Here is a 16,531-nt window from a genome sequence, read left to right as displayed (position 1 = left end):
GTGGCTGCTTCATCCTCTTCCACCTCTTCCTCCTCTCCTCTATCGAAGGGCACCCACTGCGGTTTTTGTTTGCCCATCAGATAGAAATCTGAATTTCCATGCGCCCTCTTTCAGCTTAGCTCGAACTCGGAACTCGAATTCACGAATTCAGACGCGAATACGAACTTACCCCGATCTGTGAGCTGCCACTACAAGTGCCCCGCTCTGTCTCTCTCTCTCGCTGCCACTCGCATTGCATAGCGCCCTCTCCCTCTTGCAGCATACGCAGGCGCAGCCTTCAGCTTCAGCACCCATCGAGTGGGCCACACGCGTCTCTCTGGTGGTGGTGGCACAGTGGGATAGCAAGTGCTGCTATTTCATTTTAATTTCTACTAAACGATTTGAAACTTTAAGTGCTGCTATTTCATTTTAATTTCTACTAAACGTTTTGAAAATTTATTCAGCAAGTGCTGCTATTTAATTTTTAATTTCTACTAAACGTAAATAAACTTTATTCAGTAAGTGCTGCTATTTCATTTCAATTTCTACTACAAGTTTAGAAACTTTATTCAATATAATTACTCACTCTATTTATTAATTGATTCCCAAAATGATTCCACAATTTTATTCAATATCCTTTCTCACTCTATTTATAAATCGATTCTCAAAATGATTCCACAACTTTATTAAATATCCTTTCTCTTTCTATCTACATATAAATCGATTCTCAACAAGTTTTCACAATTTTTGTTAATTTGTGCATATAATAATGAAACACTCTGAATGAACTTTACTACAAGGTGAACTAAGCTCCTTTATTAGCACTTGACTTGTAAGATACCTGCTACCCATTATTACCACAAAAATACTAAAAATTGTATCCTTTATAGTTTCTGAAATCAACAAAAATCCTCTCGTTATTTGACAAACTATCGACATACTCATAAATTAGTAGGATTAAGTTATTTAAAAGCTATTTTGAAATTTATTATAATTTTCTTTTAACACTGCTATTTTAATTAAAATCATAATTTGCTAAAATATTGAGTTACCTATAATGAAATGTTTTTTCAATTATTTAAAAATAAATATATTAAGCTGTTCTAACTAAATTTTGACTCGAAGTTGCATTTAACATAGTATTTTTTAATATCGTAAGCACTGCTATTTGAAAGTTCACAGCTGTACAATTCCTTACATACATTTACCTTATAGATAGCGGGTATAAAAACCCCAACTAAATACTAATGTTATTTGATTTGAAAAATATTCAGATTTATTAAAGAGAAAGTACTCTCTTTATTTAACAAACTATCGACATACTCATAATTTAGTTGGATTTACTTATTTAAAAACTATTTTGATTTTTATTATATTTTTTTCAGCCTGAAGGACTCAGTTGCTCTGGCTATATACGAGTATAATATACATATGTATAAATTGTACTGTAGAATTAATTTTTCTTTTAACACTGCAACCTTTTTCTTTTGTTATTATACAGATTTGCTAAAATATTGAGTTACTAATAATGAAAAAATAAATACATTTATTTGTTCTAACTAAATTGCGTTTAAAATGTTATTTTTTGCGAGCACTGCTATTTCAACATTCACGTATATTTAACGCATGCAACCACCTGATTTGCCCACTGTAAGTGGTCCTTTTGTCGAAGCGGCGTCGGCGTCGAATCAACGCAAAACGTTTTGGCTTCATTAGGCGATTAACAGCAGCAACGACAACAGCAACGACAACGACAACTCGGGGCGTTCCCGAATACGCGAGCGTTGCTCATTTGCTCATTTAAAACGCGACGCCGCAGCAAGTCAAGTGCGAATCAATGTCAATCAGAGAGGGAGAGAGCAGAGCACTGGCCGTTATATGTGATCGACAAACAAGACAACAAAAAAAAAGGAGAAAAAGGGGAGACAAAAAAACCGAAAGCAATCATAAATCGAACAGCAGGAAGAATGTCTGACAGACTCTGACGTATTCCGGGCGGAGCAACTGACAAAGTGACAGGCAAATGTCAGCGATTTAGAAAAGACAGAGAGAGAGAAAAAAACGTTTAAGCTGCGCCACCGTCAACTCGCTTTTCCCCGCTTGTCCACTTCACTGAGCAGCAACAACAAACACTCGGCACTCGGCAGTCGAGAGCAACTGTATTTGTTTTTCATATAGTAAGGAATAAAAAAATGTAAATTTTCACCCAATTCATGAATTCATGTGGCACGCGTGTAATCGCCCGGAAGCGTTTTGCTTCCCCCCCACCCCGACCACTCTGCATTTGCTTTTTATTTCATTTATATTCATCTTTTGATGCAGCATTTGAGCGAGCGGCGCATGCGTAAATTGTGGCAGAAGGGCTACAACCCTGTAATATTACAAGTCCCTCCCTTTCCTTTCCATTCCTCTTTTTTTTTACTGCTGCTGCTTAGTCGTGGGGTGAAAGCTTCGCAATGTGCATTTCATAGACTTGCTTGCAACATTGGTGCATCATCATTAGGCTGAGGCGCGTTATTGTTGCCCAGCAAATTTGCATTGACTTTTGCATTGTCAATTGACCGGCGGCAACTCTGGCAGCAGCAGCTGGCACGTGTCTGCTGTCTGCTCCCCTCCCTCTACCTCTCAGCCAACTGTTGTTGTGCCGCGTCATCGTTGTTGCATGCCTCCACTTTGGTCCGTTGTTGCACTTTGACTTTTTTCTGGACTTTGCAGCTGGCAATGCGACGCCTTCTCCCAAAGGCATTTGCCCACTTCATCATTCAATGCAACGTCATCGTCATCGTCATTGACTTTGACTTTGAGTTTAACTCTGAATGCGATTCCGATTGCGATTGCGACTTCGAATGATGCCACATCAAATCATTCAAATCGGGGCGCTAAGCTAATTAGCAACACAAAAATTTGCAAATCGCCAGCGGCAGCAACAGCGCAGCGGTTGTCAATTGCAACATCGGTGGCAACAACGACTCTAAGCTGCCGCTGCCGCTGCATGCAACGGGACACAACCCTTTCATTCATCTCTTTTTTTTTGTTGTTGTTGTGTGTGTCGAGTAGAGACTCGACAGGATTCTGCACTGGAAAATTTGTTTATCATTAACAGATTTTTGGCGCAGGCAAATGAAAATGAAAATGAATTATAATTACGTTGAAGCCGCCAATGTTGCTGTTGCTCTTGCTGATGATGATGCTGCTGAGCCCTGCACCCTGCACCCTGCGCTTACTACCCTTGCTCTGTTTTTTATACAATACCCTACATGTAATGCTCACTGGGTATACTAACTGTTCAATAAAAATACTGTATATGAAATGTATTTGATTTCAATGAAGTATAAATAAATTCGATATGGAAGTAATTTTAGTCATAAAGTTTATTCACTTCTTCATTTTATTTTTTAAAATATATTTTTGAAAAATGTTTATTTATTAATATAATCTGAGCCTTTTAATTGATCAATAAATAAAACTATTTGAAATGTATTTGATTTCTATAAAATATAAACAAATTCTGAATGGAAACCAGTTAAGTCATCAAGATTATTCATTTTATTGCTTAAAAATGTACTATATTCATATAAATATTATTTTGGCATACTAACTGATCCAGAAATTGCACATATTTTGAGTTTTTAGATCAGTTTTAGTGCCTACATAATTTTTATAAATATAGTACAACCTTTTAAATGTAAAATAATAATAAATATAATAATATCAAAAAAATTTATTGAAATTCTCCATTAAAATATGATTAAGCTTGTTATTTAAACCTAAACTTCTTAATTTTTCTATCATTGAAATTAATTTAATGCTTGAATTTTGAAAAATTTACTTACTACATTTATGAATATAATCTTGGCATACTATCTGATCAAGAATTACAAAATATGTGAAATGAATTTGATTTCTATGAAATGTAAATAAATTCCAATTCAAAATAAGTTTAGTCATCAAGTTTAATCATTTTCATATCTTTAATATAATATAATATAAATTTTATCTCGTTATACTAAGTGATCGAGATATAATAATATACGACTATAAAGTGTATTTCGTTTCTATAAAAGAAAAATAAATTCTAGATCGAAATATGATTAGGTTTCTTCTTTAAACTGAAATTCATAAATCGCAGGGCGAATAAATTAAAATTAAGTTTCTACTTCGAACTTTATTTAATCCTTAAAGTTATTCAATTGCTTGGCAATTATATTTGAAAAATGTTGTACTACATTTATAAATAAATTCATTGCATTATCTTAATGTTAATTACTCAACTCTAGTTTAAAAAGTAAAGAAAATAAAATATAGCAAACATTTGCATACTTTTACAGGGTAGTTTTGCGTCGATGCACTTTAGTGCTGCCATGTTGCAATGTAGCACGTTGCGGGGGGATTTGAATATTAATAGTTTATTCGTTTTTCGTTTTTTTTTTTCTGTTGTTGGCCTTTGGCTGATGTTGCCACATTGCCACACGCAGCGCATGAGCCTGTGGATTTGAAATTTCATTGGCATTGGCATTGTTTGCATAACGTTTGGCAATTATGGCGACAAACTCGCTGACAATATTAGTCGCTGGATGCTAGGATGCAAAGGATGCTCACTAAGCCGGCTTAGGCTGAAGACAGGATGCGGAGCAGTTGCTGCAACACACACACCGGGGGTCTCTCTCTCTCTCTCCCTCTCCCTCTCTCTCTCTCTCTCTCTCTCTCTCTCGCTCTGGGGCGAGGGAGCTGTCTCAGCTGGCGATCACAACAGCTTCTGCGGCGAAAGTTTTTGCGCCTGCGGCACGAAATTAGTGCAAATATTGGCACGAAAGGGGAAGACGTTAGAGGCAAAAGGTAAGAATGAGGCACAGATAAAGCAGAAGGCAACCGAGAGGAGCGGAGACGGAGACGGGAGACAGGCAACAGTTCCATTGGCCCCGGGGCAATGGCAATGTTTGTCAATCAAAGGTGTGCGCGAAGATCGCGAGAGTTCTCATTTTTTTCGCTTTTTGCTTTTTGGCATCTGCAATCTGGCAATCCGACAATGTGGCAGCGATCCCTTTTGCTTGAAGTTACGCCTGCCTTGCGGCCATGTGGCAATGTGGCAGCCACTTCCTTTGCGGCCAGCTGTTGATTAACTGCATAATGAGCACATTCCTTTGCTCAACAATCGAAATTGTCCTTGGAATTTGTTTCTTCAATCATTTGCATATTCTCTGCGCTCACCAAAAAGAAAACATCCCACAAAACTAACTCGAAAGTGATGCTAAACTGTTAAGATGAGAGCGATGACAATGTAAAGCAATTGCAAAATAGTTTAATGATTTCTCTTTGAAAGTAAAATAAAACCAAAATAAGGTGAATAAAAAAGTTTAATATTAGAATAAAGCAAGTCTTATGAAATTCAAATTGAAAAGCAAAGACAAATGAATATTTTGTTATTCAAATCCTGAAACAAAATATCCCAAGCTATAACAACAGCTAAAACTGTTGATGAAATAAACAAGTAAGAAAGCTACAGTCGAGTGTGCTCGACTGTGAGATACCCGCTACCCATTTTGAATAAAAGCAATATATTTTGCGGTATTATTCTCAAAACATACCAATTATACTACAAAAATACTAAAAATATATTTTGGGATATTATTATTAAAATATACCAAATATACTAAAAAATATACCAAATGGTATATTTGGTATATCGATATAGTACCACATTCAAAATATACCATTGACGGCACAATATACCAGATTGTCAGCCAAAGCAACTAAGACCCCTAGTGAGTAGGCGTTTTTGTCCATACAAAAGTATTTCTTTAATAACTTCGACAATTTTTATCTGATTGCAACCAAATTTTCAGGAATCATAAATACTATACTTATTATTGTATATACCAAAATTCTAGTTTTACAATTACACTTGTTATTCGATTTTTTTTTTTGATTTACGGGGGCGGAAGTGGGCGTGGCAAAAATTTGAAATAAACTTGATCTGCGTGCAAACATAACAAATGCTGTCGAAAAAAATTATAGCTCTATCTCTTATAGTCTCTGAGATCTAGGTGTTCATACGGACAGACGGACAGACACACAGACACACAGACGGACAGACGGACATGGCTTGATCGTCTCGGCTGTCGACGCTGATCAAGAATATATATACTTCATAGGGTCGGAGATGCCTCCTTCTACCTGTTACATACATTTCCTGCCGGCACAAAGTTATAATACCCTTCTACCCTATGGGTGGCGGGTATAAAAAATACAAAAATATAGTTAACACCGATCAACAAATCTGATCAGCAGCTTTGCCCCACTTTTAGTACCAACTTTGTCTCTAGATGATCCGAGTATGAAATAAAAGTACGGCTTATAAATCCAAAATAAAATTGTGATAGGTATTTTCTGTGCTTCAAGTCAAGATAAAAAAAAAAACGCTCCATACAAACTTTAATGCTGGAGTTAGCGAATTTATAGGTAAGATTCCGAAAATTAAAATCCATTGCACTGGAGGAATCACTTCCAAAACTTTCATTGAAGGAGCTAATATTTAGCAAGGATTTATAGGCACCAAGAGATAAGTAAAATTCCTAAATTCCTTATTGAATAATAAGAAAAGTAAGAAAGATACGTTCAAGTGTGCTTAACTGTGAGGAATTATTCTTAATAGTACTAAATTAATATACCGAACAAACTCTAAAGTATACGGAAAGGTTTATTTAGTATATATTTATATAATACTACCTTAAAAATATACTATATACTAAGTACTAGGAATCGCATAATTTGCATTCTATGGTATATTTTCAGTGTATTATTATATCAATATACCTAAATTAGCATTTGGTATATATTCAGTATTTTTGCGGTATATTTATTTGGTATATTTTATAATTAATACAAGATAGTGCTTGCATTTATTCAAAATGGATAGCAACAATCTCACACTCGGCTGTAATTTCTCACTTGTTCAATGTGATTTGTTGTTAAGTTATTGCGGTGAAAAGTGAGCTCAATAATAATACATTGAATGTTGATTTGAAGTAAATGCTATACAAATAATAAGCTAAAAGTAAAATATATATTCGCAAACTAGTATTTATCTGAGCAAGACACATAAAATTTCTTCTAAGACCAAAAAACAATCTAATGAAATTCAAAGAAATATAAACAGTTTTGTCTTGGATCATGTCGTTTTATATTGGCTCGATCATGGAAAAAATGTTACGCTCCGTCAGCTGTGACGTCCACCAAGTATTACCTCTATGGTTATTTATCACATTAACAAGAAATTAATAAAAACGAAAACTCCTCAAATCGATTGTGACAAGTGACACTCGCGAAACAAGGAAAACAATTAAAGATGTGGCCGGGACAGCGACGGAGGCGGAAGTGCGCCGACTGTTGCTCAAGAAATGTAAATTTATGAAAGGGTTATGCGACAAGGGTTAAAGGTCAAAGACGAGACGAGACGATCCGCCTACCTGAGCGATTCCGGAGGTGTGTCTATTCGCGTCAGCGACATTAGGAAATTATTTTAACGACGATGCGGGTGAAGAGAATGGAGAGAGAAAGAAAAGCACAGCTGGCGATGTCGGACGTTGTGAGAGGCAAGTGCAACCGGCAGGCAAACAGGAACTGACTAGAAATACCTTAGCGGGAAATGTCTCGAGATACAATAAAAATAATTCAATTAACGCGCACGTCCGTTGAACACGGGCTAAATGGGCTACAAATTAGAGACAAGCCCACAAGAATTCGAGAGCTGATGACAGGTTCAACAGCGAGGCAACGGGGCAACCTGTGCGTTGCAGCGGATTAAGCGGGTCACTGCGGGTTTTCCACAGAAGCCGTCGAACATAACCCAAAACCTAAAGACCCAAAACCGAATTCGAAACGAAGAATTACAGTGCGAAAAAAAAGGCCGCACGCTTCTTCGAGGGCGTCAAAGTGTTAACAAGTGTTCGTCTGGAGCGCAAAGCCAAAACAGACACACGAGCCACCGACGAGCAGATCGACTCGACTTCGAGTTCCACTCCGCATGCAGCTGTTGCTGCTCAACGGGGGCGTGCTGTGAACCCGACTACCTGCTGCTTGCTGCTGCGTTTTGCGCACAAGCAAAGCAAATCACTTGGTCAAGCAACAACAATAATAACAACAACAACGACGAAGAATAACAAGGCGGCAACGAAACAAAAATAAAAACTATTGAGTCAATTGTTGTGTCACCTTTGCAGCTCTGTCATTCTCGCTGTCTCTTTATCTCCTTCTCGCACGTGCTAATACCAAATGCTGAGTCAGCTGCATAAACACCAGCTTCACTCCATACATAAGTATATGTATGTATGTGTGTGAGGAGTTTAGCTCTATTTCATTTGCTCTACTAAGCTTACGAATGCTGAGCTGAGCTTCGGCAAGTTCAGTGCCAATAAGTTTTCACTCAATTGCTATTGCACTTACATTCATTCACTGCTTGAGCATATTTGTAGCTGCTCAATGAATTTGATATAATTTTTTGCCTTCCACAAAAACATTTTAAACGAAGAAGAGAATTGATTTTTGACTTTTTTCTCTAATGAACATCGTGTATTATGCTCTTTACAATTTTTTTTTTTTTTATTTAACCTTTTTAAGTATAAAATGCAACATTGTAATATAAAATATGCTCTGAAAAAAAAAACAATGTTCTTAAATCAAGATTTTAGTCTTAGTACTAAGAACCTTTTTCTAAAAAAGTGCGCCAAGAACATGAAAATCTTAAAGTTAGCAAACACATCTTGATTTCATGAATATTTTCTAATTTCAAATGTTCTTGATTGTTCTTCTTGTTTCTATCTTTAAGATTCTCATGTTTTTGACGCAGTTTTTAGAAGAAAATATTTTTAAAATCTAAATTTTGGAATATTTGTTCTTGACGAACTTTTTAGAAGATGATTCATATTTTAAATAAGCTAGATAAATGCGTTATAGGTATTTTTATGGATTCGAGAATTTTGTAATCTAAATCTTGTAAGTTAGATCTTATTTTAAAAATTTGGCATTTTTCAAATTAATGTTCTTAGTTTTAAGAATTCGATCCTAAAGTGTTCATATTTTAAAAACACAATGTTTAAGATGAATGTTTTTAATTTAAAAAACTGATCTTTTTCAGTGTAATTGATTGAAAAATTTCTATTCCTATTATTCCAACAATAAAAAACAATTGTATTTTTCTTTTTTTGATTTTACTGCGTTTTATTAAAATAGAAAAAAAAGGTTTGTTAAAAAAAATTGTGTTTCTTATGACTAAATAAATAAATAAATAATTATGAAAAAAATTGGTTTTACAAAAACTACATAACAGCAGCGTCGCAAAAAAAATGTATCTTAAGGTCTAGACTATATACAAGCATTAAAAAAACTGGAGTTGTTTTAATTGTAACTTAAAAACTAAATAAGCGTCATAGTTAAGCGTTTTCCCCCGTTTGTCAGCGTTGACTACACTCTTTCTCTCTCTTTCACTCTCTCTCTCTCTCTTTCACTCTCTCTCTCTCTCTCTCTCTCTCTCTCCTTTTTCTCCGTTCTAGACGTATATGGAGGAAGGCAGCGCCAATCCCACCTCGAAGTAGTTGCGCGCATCAACTTTGTAGCGCTTCAGTGGCGACTCCACGGCACTTGCAACATCCGATGCGACCGCTTGCCTCTCTGGGGCACGACCACGTTTCAGAGGACGCACTGGTGTGGCCAGACAAAAGGTGTCCGAGTGCGAGGCAGCATTTGATTGCTGCGGCGTCGGCAACTGGAGCAACACACTGTGTGGCAACGGGTTGAGGGGCGAAGCCGGCTCCGGAGTGCCAGGAAGCGGCAGCAGGGCAAAGCTTAGATCGCTGGCAGGATCATCGCCGGCAGCATAGGATGGCGAAAGCATGGCCGCATGGCATTGCGACTCCAGTTGCTGTTTGACCAGTGTGCGACGTCGCAGATTGAACGATTTGCGTGGTTTTTTGCGACTGCTCGGATCCGATTTGCAGGCGGAGTCAAGTATGGCATCGATGAGCTTGTCCAGCGTCTGATCACCCATCTGGGTGGACGAGGGTTGCGGGGTCACCGGACGGGTCACTGGTTTCGCTGACTTCTCGGCCACCTCGGCAATTGGCTCAGCAGCAACTTGAGTTGCTTCCGATGGACTTGCATCCATGGTGGCCACAAAATCCGCCTCCAGTTTGCGCTTCTTCAGCTGCTGTGCTGCGGCCAGGTAACGTGGCTGCTCCATGAACGGATCGAGGGGCAACAGACCCCGCAATGCCAAATGCTGACCCGCCGGCAGTGCACTGGGTGAATACTCCTCCTCGTAACGTGGCAAGGTGGTTGCATACCGCACACTTTGCACCATCAGACGTGCTGGCTGCCGCTGCTGTTGTGGCTGCGGTGATCTTCCGGCTGGCGAACGTGACTCCGGGGTGACGTTGCGTATATCGCTGAGGGGTGCCAGGACCAGCGGACTGTTGCGCAACCTCTCCAGAGGCATGGGTGTGGATGTGTAGCCCACACTGGGCACATTCTCCTTGTTGGCAATCGTGGCACGTCGCTGTCTACGCTGACGTCGCACCACGGCGGCTCGAGGCTGTTGTGTTGCCGTCGAAGGCAGCTCGTGCAGTCGCTGTGTTGATGCTGTCCACTTGAGCATATTGATGGCTGATGGTTTATGGTCTTATGTTGGCTAGGTGAAACTTTGTTCTATGTGTCGGAGTGTGCCGCTCCTCTTAGATCTCTCGTCTCTCACTCTCGTCTCGTCTCTTCACTTCACTTCTCGTCGTCGTCGTCTTCTTTCGGCGTTCGCTGACAAACTGAATCGGCTCGGGGAGAGGGCTGCGTTTTTATACCCGAGCCGAGGCGGCAAATGAGAGCGTTCCTAAGGGTTGTTGCGCAAACGCACCCTTGCTGCCCGTCGTCTGCGACCGCTCGGTCTTTCCCTCTAACTTACGCTCGCTCTCTTATTGGGCTCTCTTTTTCAAACAAAGTCGTAGACTCTAAGCTCCAGCCTTAACTGATTTCACTGAAAGTTCGCAATTGAAGCCCCCTAAACGAAACCCCAAGGCGGATCCCTCACATTTGCATTGTTCCCACAGTGAGTCCTAGACTTACCTCACCTTCTAGACACTCCCAAATGACGTTTAGATCGCTATCGACCAACGCTTAGTTATTAAATTTGCTTTACCCCTCAAGGAAGTGATCAGCGTCGTTGTCGTTGTCGCTATCGCTATTTCTGTCGCGTTTCCTTCCCCTAGCCCTTCACGTTTAATTTGAATGTCGCTTAGGGGTCGGCATAATACTCATTCCCTTGCCCAGCAGTTCACAGCAACAGGCTTTGGCACTTGCTGACCAGACGAACACGTTAATTACCCAACAAAAATAAAACTCACAACTTGTACAACTTCCTGGCTTGTCCTGTCTCTCTCCTGACCGATAGGTGTATTAATTGCGGCTCTTTAGCGACCTCAAATATTAAAAACTACCAAAAAAGCAAAAAAAAAAAAAAAAAAGATACTTTAATTGAAAATGTTGCAACTTCCGCAGGAAACATTTGAAAATTGTTACAAATGTTACTTTGACTAGGTGCTGATCCCGCACATTACAAAAGTTACCCCAGCCTGCACCGACCTGTGGTGTGGCATATGATATCCTAATGGGCATACACATCAATCTTGACGAAAACTGTCAGCAACGTCCAGAGTCAGCTGCCAGATTAAACCTACACAGATCTAGATCACCAGGATCAACTGGATGCTCAAGATGTTAATCTTAGTTGACCGATTGACCAGCTGATCAGCTAAACTATCTTTTAGCTCAACTCTTTCATGTGGATCAATAATAATCGTGATAGATTAGCTAGAAACCAATCTTGAAGGATTAAGGATAGACCTTTTCAATATGGCATACCTAAAAGTCATAATATATCGAAATCCTTTGTTGGTTATAAGTCAACCTAAGTGTAGATAATAATGATCAAATTAATGTTTCACTTAATATACAAAATTTTAGATTATATTAGCACTAATATATAGAAGAAGTTTAACCACAACTTCAATATCTTTAAGGTACAATATACAGCTTACTTTTAACTTGTCATTTTAATTCAGAAGTATCTAATATGGTGATCGTCTTTTAATCCTGTATTCTCGACTTCAACTTCATTTACCTTACATATGTAAGTTTCACTGCCTCTTCATTAGCTGTCGCCATAATTCCTCCATTCAATTCGTATCACCCATTTAAGAGCGTTGAAAGATTGTTTCCACCCATTTCAAGATATACCATAAATTTCGCACGCTTTCTTTCGCAATTCACATTTCTTTTTTTATACTTTTTTTGCGGTGAAAGTTGCAGTTTTTGTTTGATTTTCTTCGTTTATTCCTTGCATTTGCCATCGTCGTTTTCGTTTTGTGTCGCAGTCCGCAGGATCAAAGAACAAAAAAGGGGTAAATTAATTGAATGCTTGCCAAAAAAATAAAAAGGAAGAAAGAAAAAAAAAACCAACAAAAATTTCTCAACTTTTCAACTCTTTTTCCTGCGCGTTTTCTTTGTGCAAAAAAGTAAGTAAGGAAGGAAGGGTTTCGCATATTGGTTTCTCTTTTGGCTCGTTCTTTGCTGCAGCCCTCGGTGGTTATCGTTCTTTGCATTTCTTTGCCGATTTCTTCTTGTCGAGGTTGACGAGAATGCTGTTTACATAGCCACACAAAAGGATTAAATGGGATTTTAAAAGAGTTTGGCAAACGAATTGCATCGAATCGAATCGAATACTCTCGTTACCCCGAAGCAATGCATTCTTATTTTTTTGGGACCAAAATTTCCTTAAAAACGCGAGTACTATTTATCGTATGTTTTTATGGCCTTAAGATCTGTTGATTAATTTCATTTAACGAGCATCTTTTTAAATAGGCGTATCCTGTCTTCGAATACTGTCTTTACAAATTACCATAAGCCGCACATTTACTGCGGTTGATGTAAAAAACACAACACAACACACATAAAACCACTCAAAATCAATTTACATTCTCAGTTTCTTCATTAGCATTTTGTTCTTTTTTTGTGTGTGAGTGTGTGTAGTATGTTCTCAACGATTTAACGCTTAATTAACGAGCCGAGAACACACTCGGGACACAAAAGCGACAAAAACCGACAATGAGAGCAAAAAAATATACACATAAGCCGCAAGGCGAGTGACAAGCGAGTGACGATCGCTATGCAAATTGCCTGTTCGCTCTCATTCCCTCTCGCTTTCGGTCGGTCGTTCGCTCGTTTTTGCCTGCGCCAGTTGATGATGGAGAGCGTCACGAAGTGCCACTTGACTTTCACTCATTGCCTTCGGGTTAGCGAATTCCCCCCTTTACACACTCTCGCACACACACACACACACACACATACAGACTGTGCCGATTTGCATGCTCAATGGCCTGTGGCTAATGCTCCGGCACTTTGGCGCATAAACTTTGCGCCTCTGCTGGGTTCTTTTCCATTTTTGTACCTTCTCAATTGCATTGGCATTTACACATTCGCAATTCTCTCGTTCACTCTTTGCATACGGCGGCAAAAGGCAGCCCTTTTTTTTCTGCGTATTATTATTGTTGATTTTGATTAATGCGCTTGTCTTGCATTGTGTGCGAAATTTATCGATATTTGATTTGTTGCGCCGCCAAAGGAAACTGTATCAAATGTTTGTCACGCGGCTTTGTTTGCGTTTTGCATAAGTGTAACTCACACACACACACACACACACACACACACACAAAGAGAACATATGTAAACAAGCTCATTGGAACTTCATTAACATGAACCCGCCGTCTGAGGCCGCGTCGTTAATCCCCCGCTTAAACTACTTAGTTGACGTTAGTCGTAAACATTTGCACAGTTGATGGCCCCGATTTAGCGGTCATTGTCGTTGGCAGCCATTTTGCCCCTTTTTTCCCCTGCCAATTCAATTTGCAAGCCAAAATATGTGCTTCATTTTACGCTAATCGGAAATTATGAAAAATATTACATTAACTTTATTCTTTCTGAGCGCAATCTACATATTTATTAATATATTATTATCATTATTTATATTTTAATTATTTCTGAAAATATATGAATGTGTAAATAATATTTTAAGTAACTATAAAACTATAAAACGCGGATAAAACGGACCTTATCCTCTTCACGAAGAGGTATAAGGTACCTGCGTGGTCCCCCCCCAAAAATAGGCTGCACTATGCTAAAGCCGAGCCTAGCAGTAAAATACCTAGGTGTGGTCCTGGACAGCAAACTGACATGGAAGCTCAATGTGTTAGAAAGGGTGAAGAAGGCCACCGGAGCCTTGTACATGGCGAAAAAGATGCTTAGTTGCACTTGGGGCCTCTCTCCTAATCTAATGCGGTGGATATACATCTCAGTTGTTCGCCCTATCCTCACCTACGGTGTTCTAGTGTGGTGGCAGGCCACTGAAAAAAGGACGTACCTATCCATCATGGAAAGGACACAGCGTCAAGCGCTACTGTGTATCACAGGCGCTCTCAGGTCGACGCCAACTAAAGCCCTCGAGGTAATAGCTGGTGTGGAACCATTACACCTATACGCGCAATCCATAGCCGCAAAATCGTCCCTACGGATTGCCGCAACTGGCAATTTGGGTCTGCTAGGCTATGGTCACAGCGCCATTGGTAGGGAGACTAGTAGAGACTTGGACTATACTATCCTCCTTACCAGTACTGACCATATTAACACTATATTCTTGGAACCGGAGTGCTGGCGGGAAGGGTTATGCATTCCCGAAGCCCTCAACCTCTTCACCGACGGTTCGAAGATGGATGATGGTGTCGGAGCGGCCGTATACTGCCCGGACCCGGTCTCCAAACAATCCTATAAACTCCCAGACCATTGCAGCATCTTCCAGGCGGAAGTTTTTTGCCATTGGCAAGGCTGCCGAATTGGCTCGGGGTTTACAGCGTGATCACACCTCTATTAACATCTTTGTTGACAGCCAGGCTGCAATAAGATCAATGCACTCTGATGTGGTCAAGTCCAAAGTTGTCCTGGACAGCAGAAGAGCAATAGAGTCGCTGAACGCATCTGCGGTCGTGCGAATCTATTGGATCCCAAGCCACCAGGGCATCGATGGCAACGAGATCGCAGACACTCTCGCCAAAGAGGGAGTGGGGCTCGATGTTGGCAACATGTGCAATGTTCCGATATCCCTGCGAACTCTAGGCAGTGAAATTGAGGTGCGCTCTAGACTTCAGTGGGACGCGAGCTGGCGTAATGCCAACTCGTGCAAAACTGCAAGGCTGATGTGTGCCTCTACTAACAAAAACTTAACCAAATTCGTCATGCAGCTTTCAAGGAAAGACTGCAGGCTAATGCTAGGCATTTTAACTGGCCACTGTATGTCAGCTGTCCATGCTGTAAAGATGGGCATCACGAACAGTGATCAGTGCAGGAAATGCAACGAACCCGGGGTTAAGGAAACACTTGAGCATCTTCTCTGTAGATGCCCAGCGTTATCCCGACTCCGGTTGAAATACCTTAATTCGCCGTGCCACAACGATCTTCGGGACGTCTCACGGCTATCTCCTAGGATGCTGCTGGCTTTTGCCAAAAATGCATCCATACTGCGCGATTTCTGAGACGTAGATAAGCTACCGGTTCAGCTACGGACCTCCACTGGTCTATGCTTTGCCCCGTACTGGGGCAGCCGGTCCTACCTAACCTACCTAACTATAAAACTAACATAGGGAAAAAATACTATATATTAAATGTAACAATTTCATTAATTAATAAGTAAAAAAAAAACCACTAAGCTATATGCTCGGATCAAAGAGATTAAGTCAAAGTACTTTTAATTTCTAGAAATTTCGAGAGAGCATTTTTATTTGTAGTCTTCTACTTTATAGAATACCGTAAAAACTCTCTTGGCCGGACACTTATTGTCAAGTAATTTTTGTCCATCCAAGGAAAGTCTCTCTTCAAAAGAATACAGATGTCCGCTATAGTATTTAGATTTAATAATAATTAAGGCTATCGGTTTAAATTACTTAAACTGCATCATTATCATTGAAGAAAATCATAAAAAAATAACAATGCAATTTTTATGATGGAATTTCCAACGATTATGGTTTCAGTTTCAATAGGTTCAATTTGATCGGATTTGTGAGAGCAGCAAAGCAAGTTCTCCAGTAAAGTAGTAACAAACGCCTACAAAGGGGAGGCTAACACAACAGACTACGATATACGATATATGTATGTATGTGTAAAAAACAATAAATGAAAAGGATGAGAGCTGCTCTCGAGGCGTTGGGCGCTCTAAATGTCATGTTTATGCTCATAACTTTAATGCTCAAAAGTCGACCAACTGTCAACTGTCAAATACGAGACAATTTTAGCACACACACACACGCAGAGGACGAAGACGAAGACGAGGACGAAGGACTCGAATAAGATTGACCCTGAAAATGAAATAAATGCGATGCGATGCGATGCGATGGCTGCTGCAAAAACTGGAACACAACCAAATGCCAAAAACAAAAAAATTGCAAGCAAGTCCGTGGACGGGGGGAGG

At 39.5% G+C, this 16,531-nt stretch overlaps 1 protein-coding gene across 1 annotated transcript; it reads right to left on the bottom strand.

Annotated features, from left to right (window-relative positions):
- Nucleotides 1–9,523: 9,523 nt before the first annotated feature.
- Nucleotides 9,524–10,924, bottom strand: LOC117577800 (uncharacterized). The gene has a single exon (XM_034262728.2). The coding sequence runs from the start codon at nucleotides 10,625–10,627 to the stop codon at nucleotides 9,524–9,526; it is 1,104 nt and encodes a 367-aa protein (XP_034118619.1). The 5' UTR covers nucleotides 10,628–10,924.
- Nucleotides 10,925–16,531: the final 5,607 nt, after the last annotated feature.

This window comes from Drosophila albomicans, chromosome X (assembly GCF_009650485.2).
Source record: "Drosophila albomicans strain 15112-1751.03 chromosome X, ASM965048v2, whole genome shotgun sequence".
NCBI lineage: Eukaryota > Metazoa > Arthropoda > Insecta > Diptera > Drosophilidae > Drosophila > Drosophila albomicans.
Note: the sequence above shows the minus strand (reverse complement) of the source record. Positions and strands in the feature narration are given on the sequence as shown.

Excerpts from the sequence above, each read along its gene's own strand:
- LOC117577800 (XM_034262728.2), bottom strand. The coding sequence starts at position 10,627 with ATGCTCAAGTGGACAGCATCAACACAGCGACTGCACGAGCTGCCTTCG.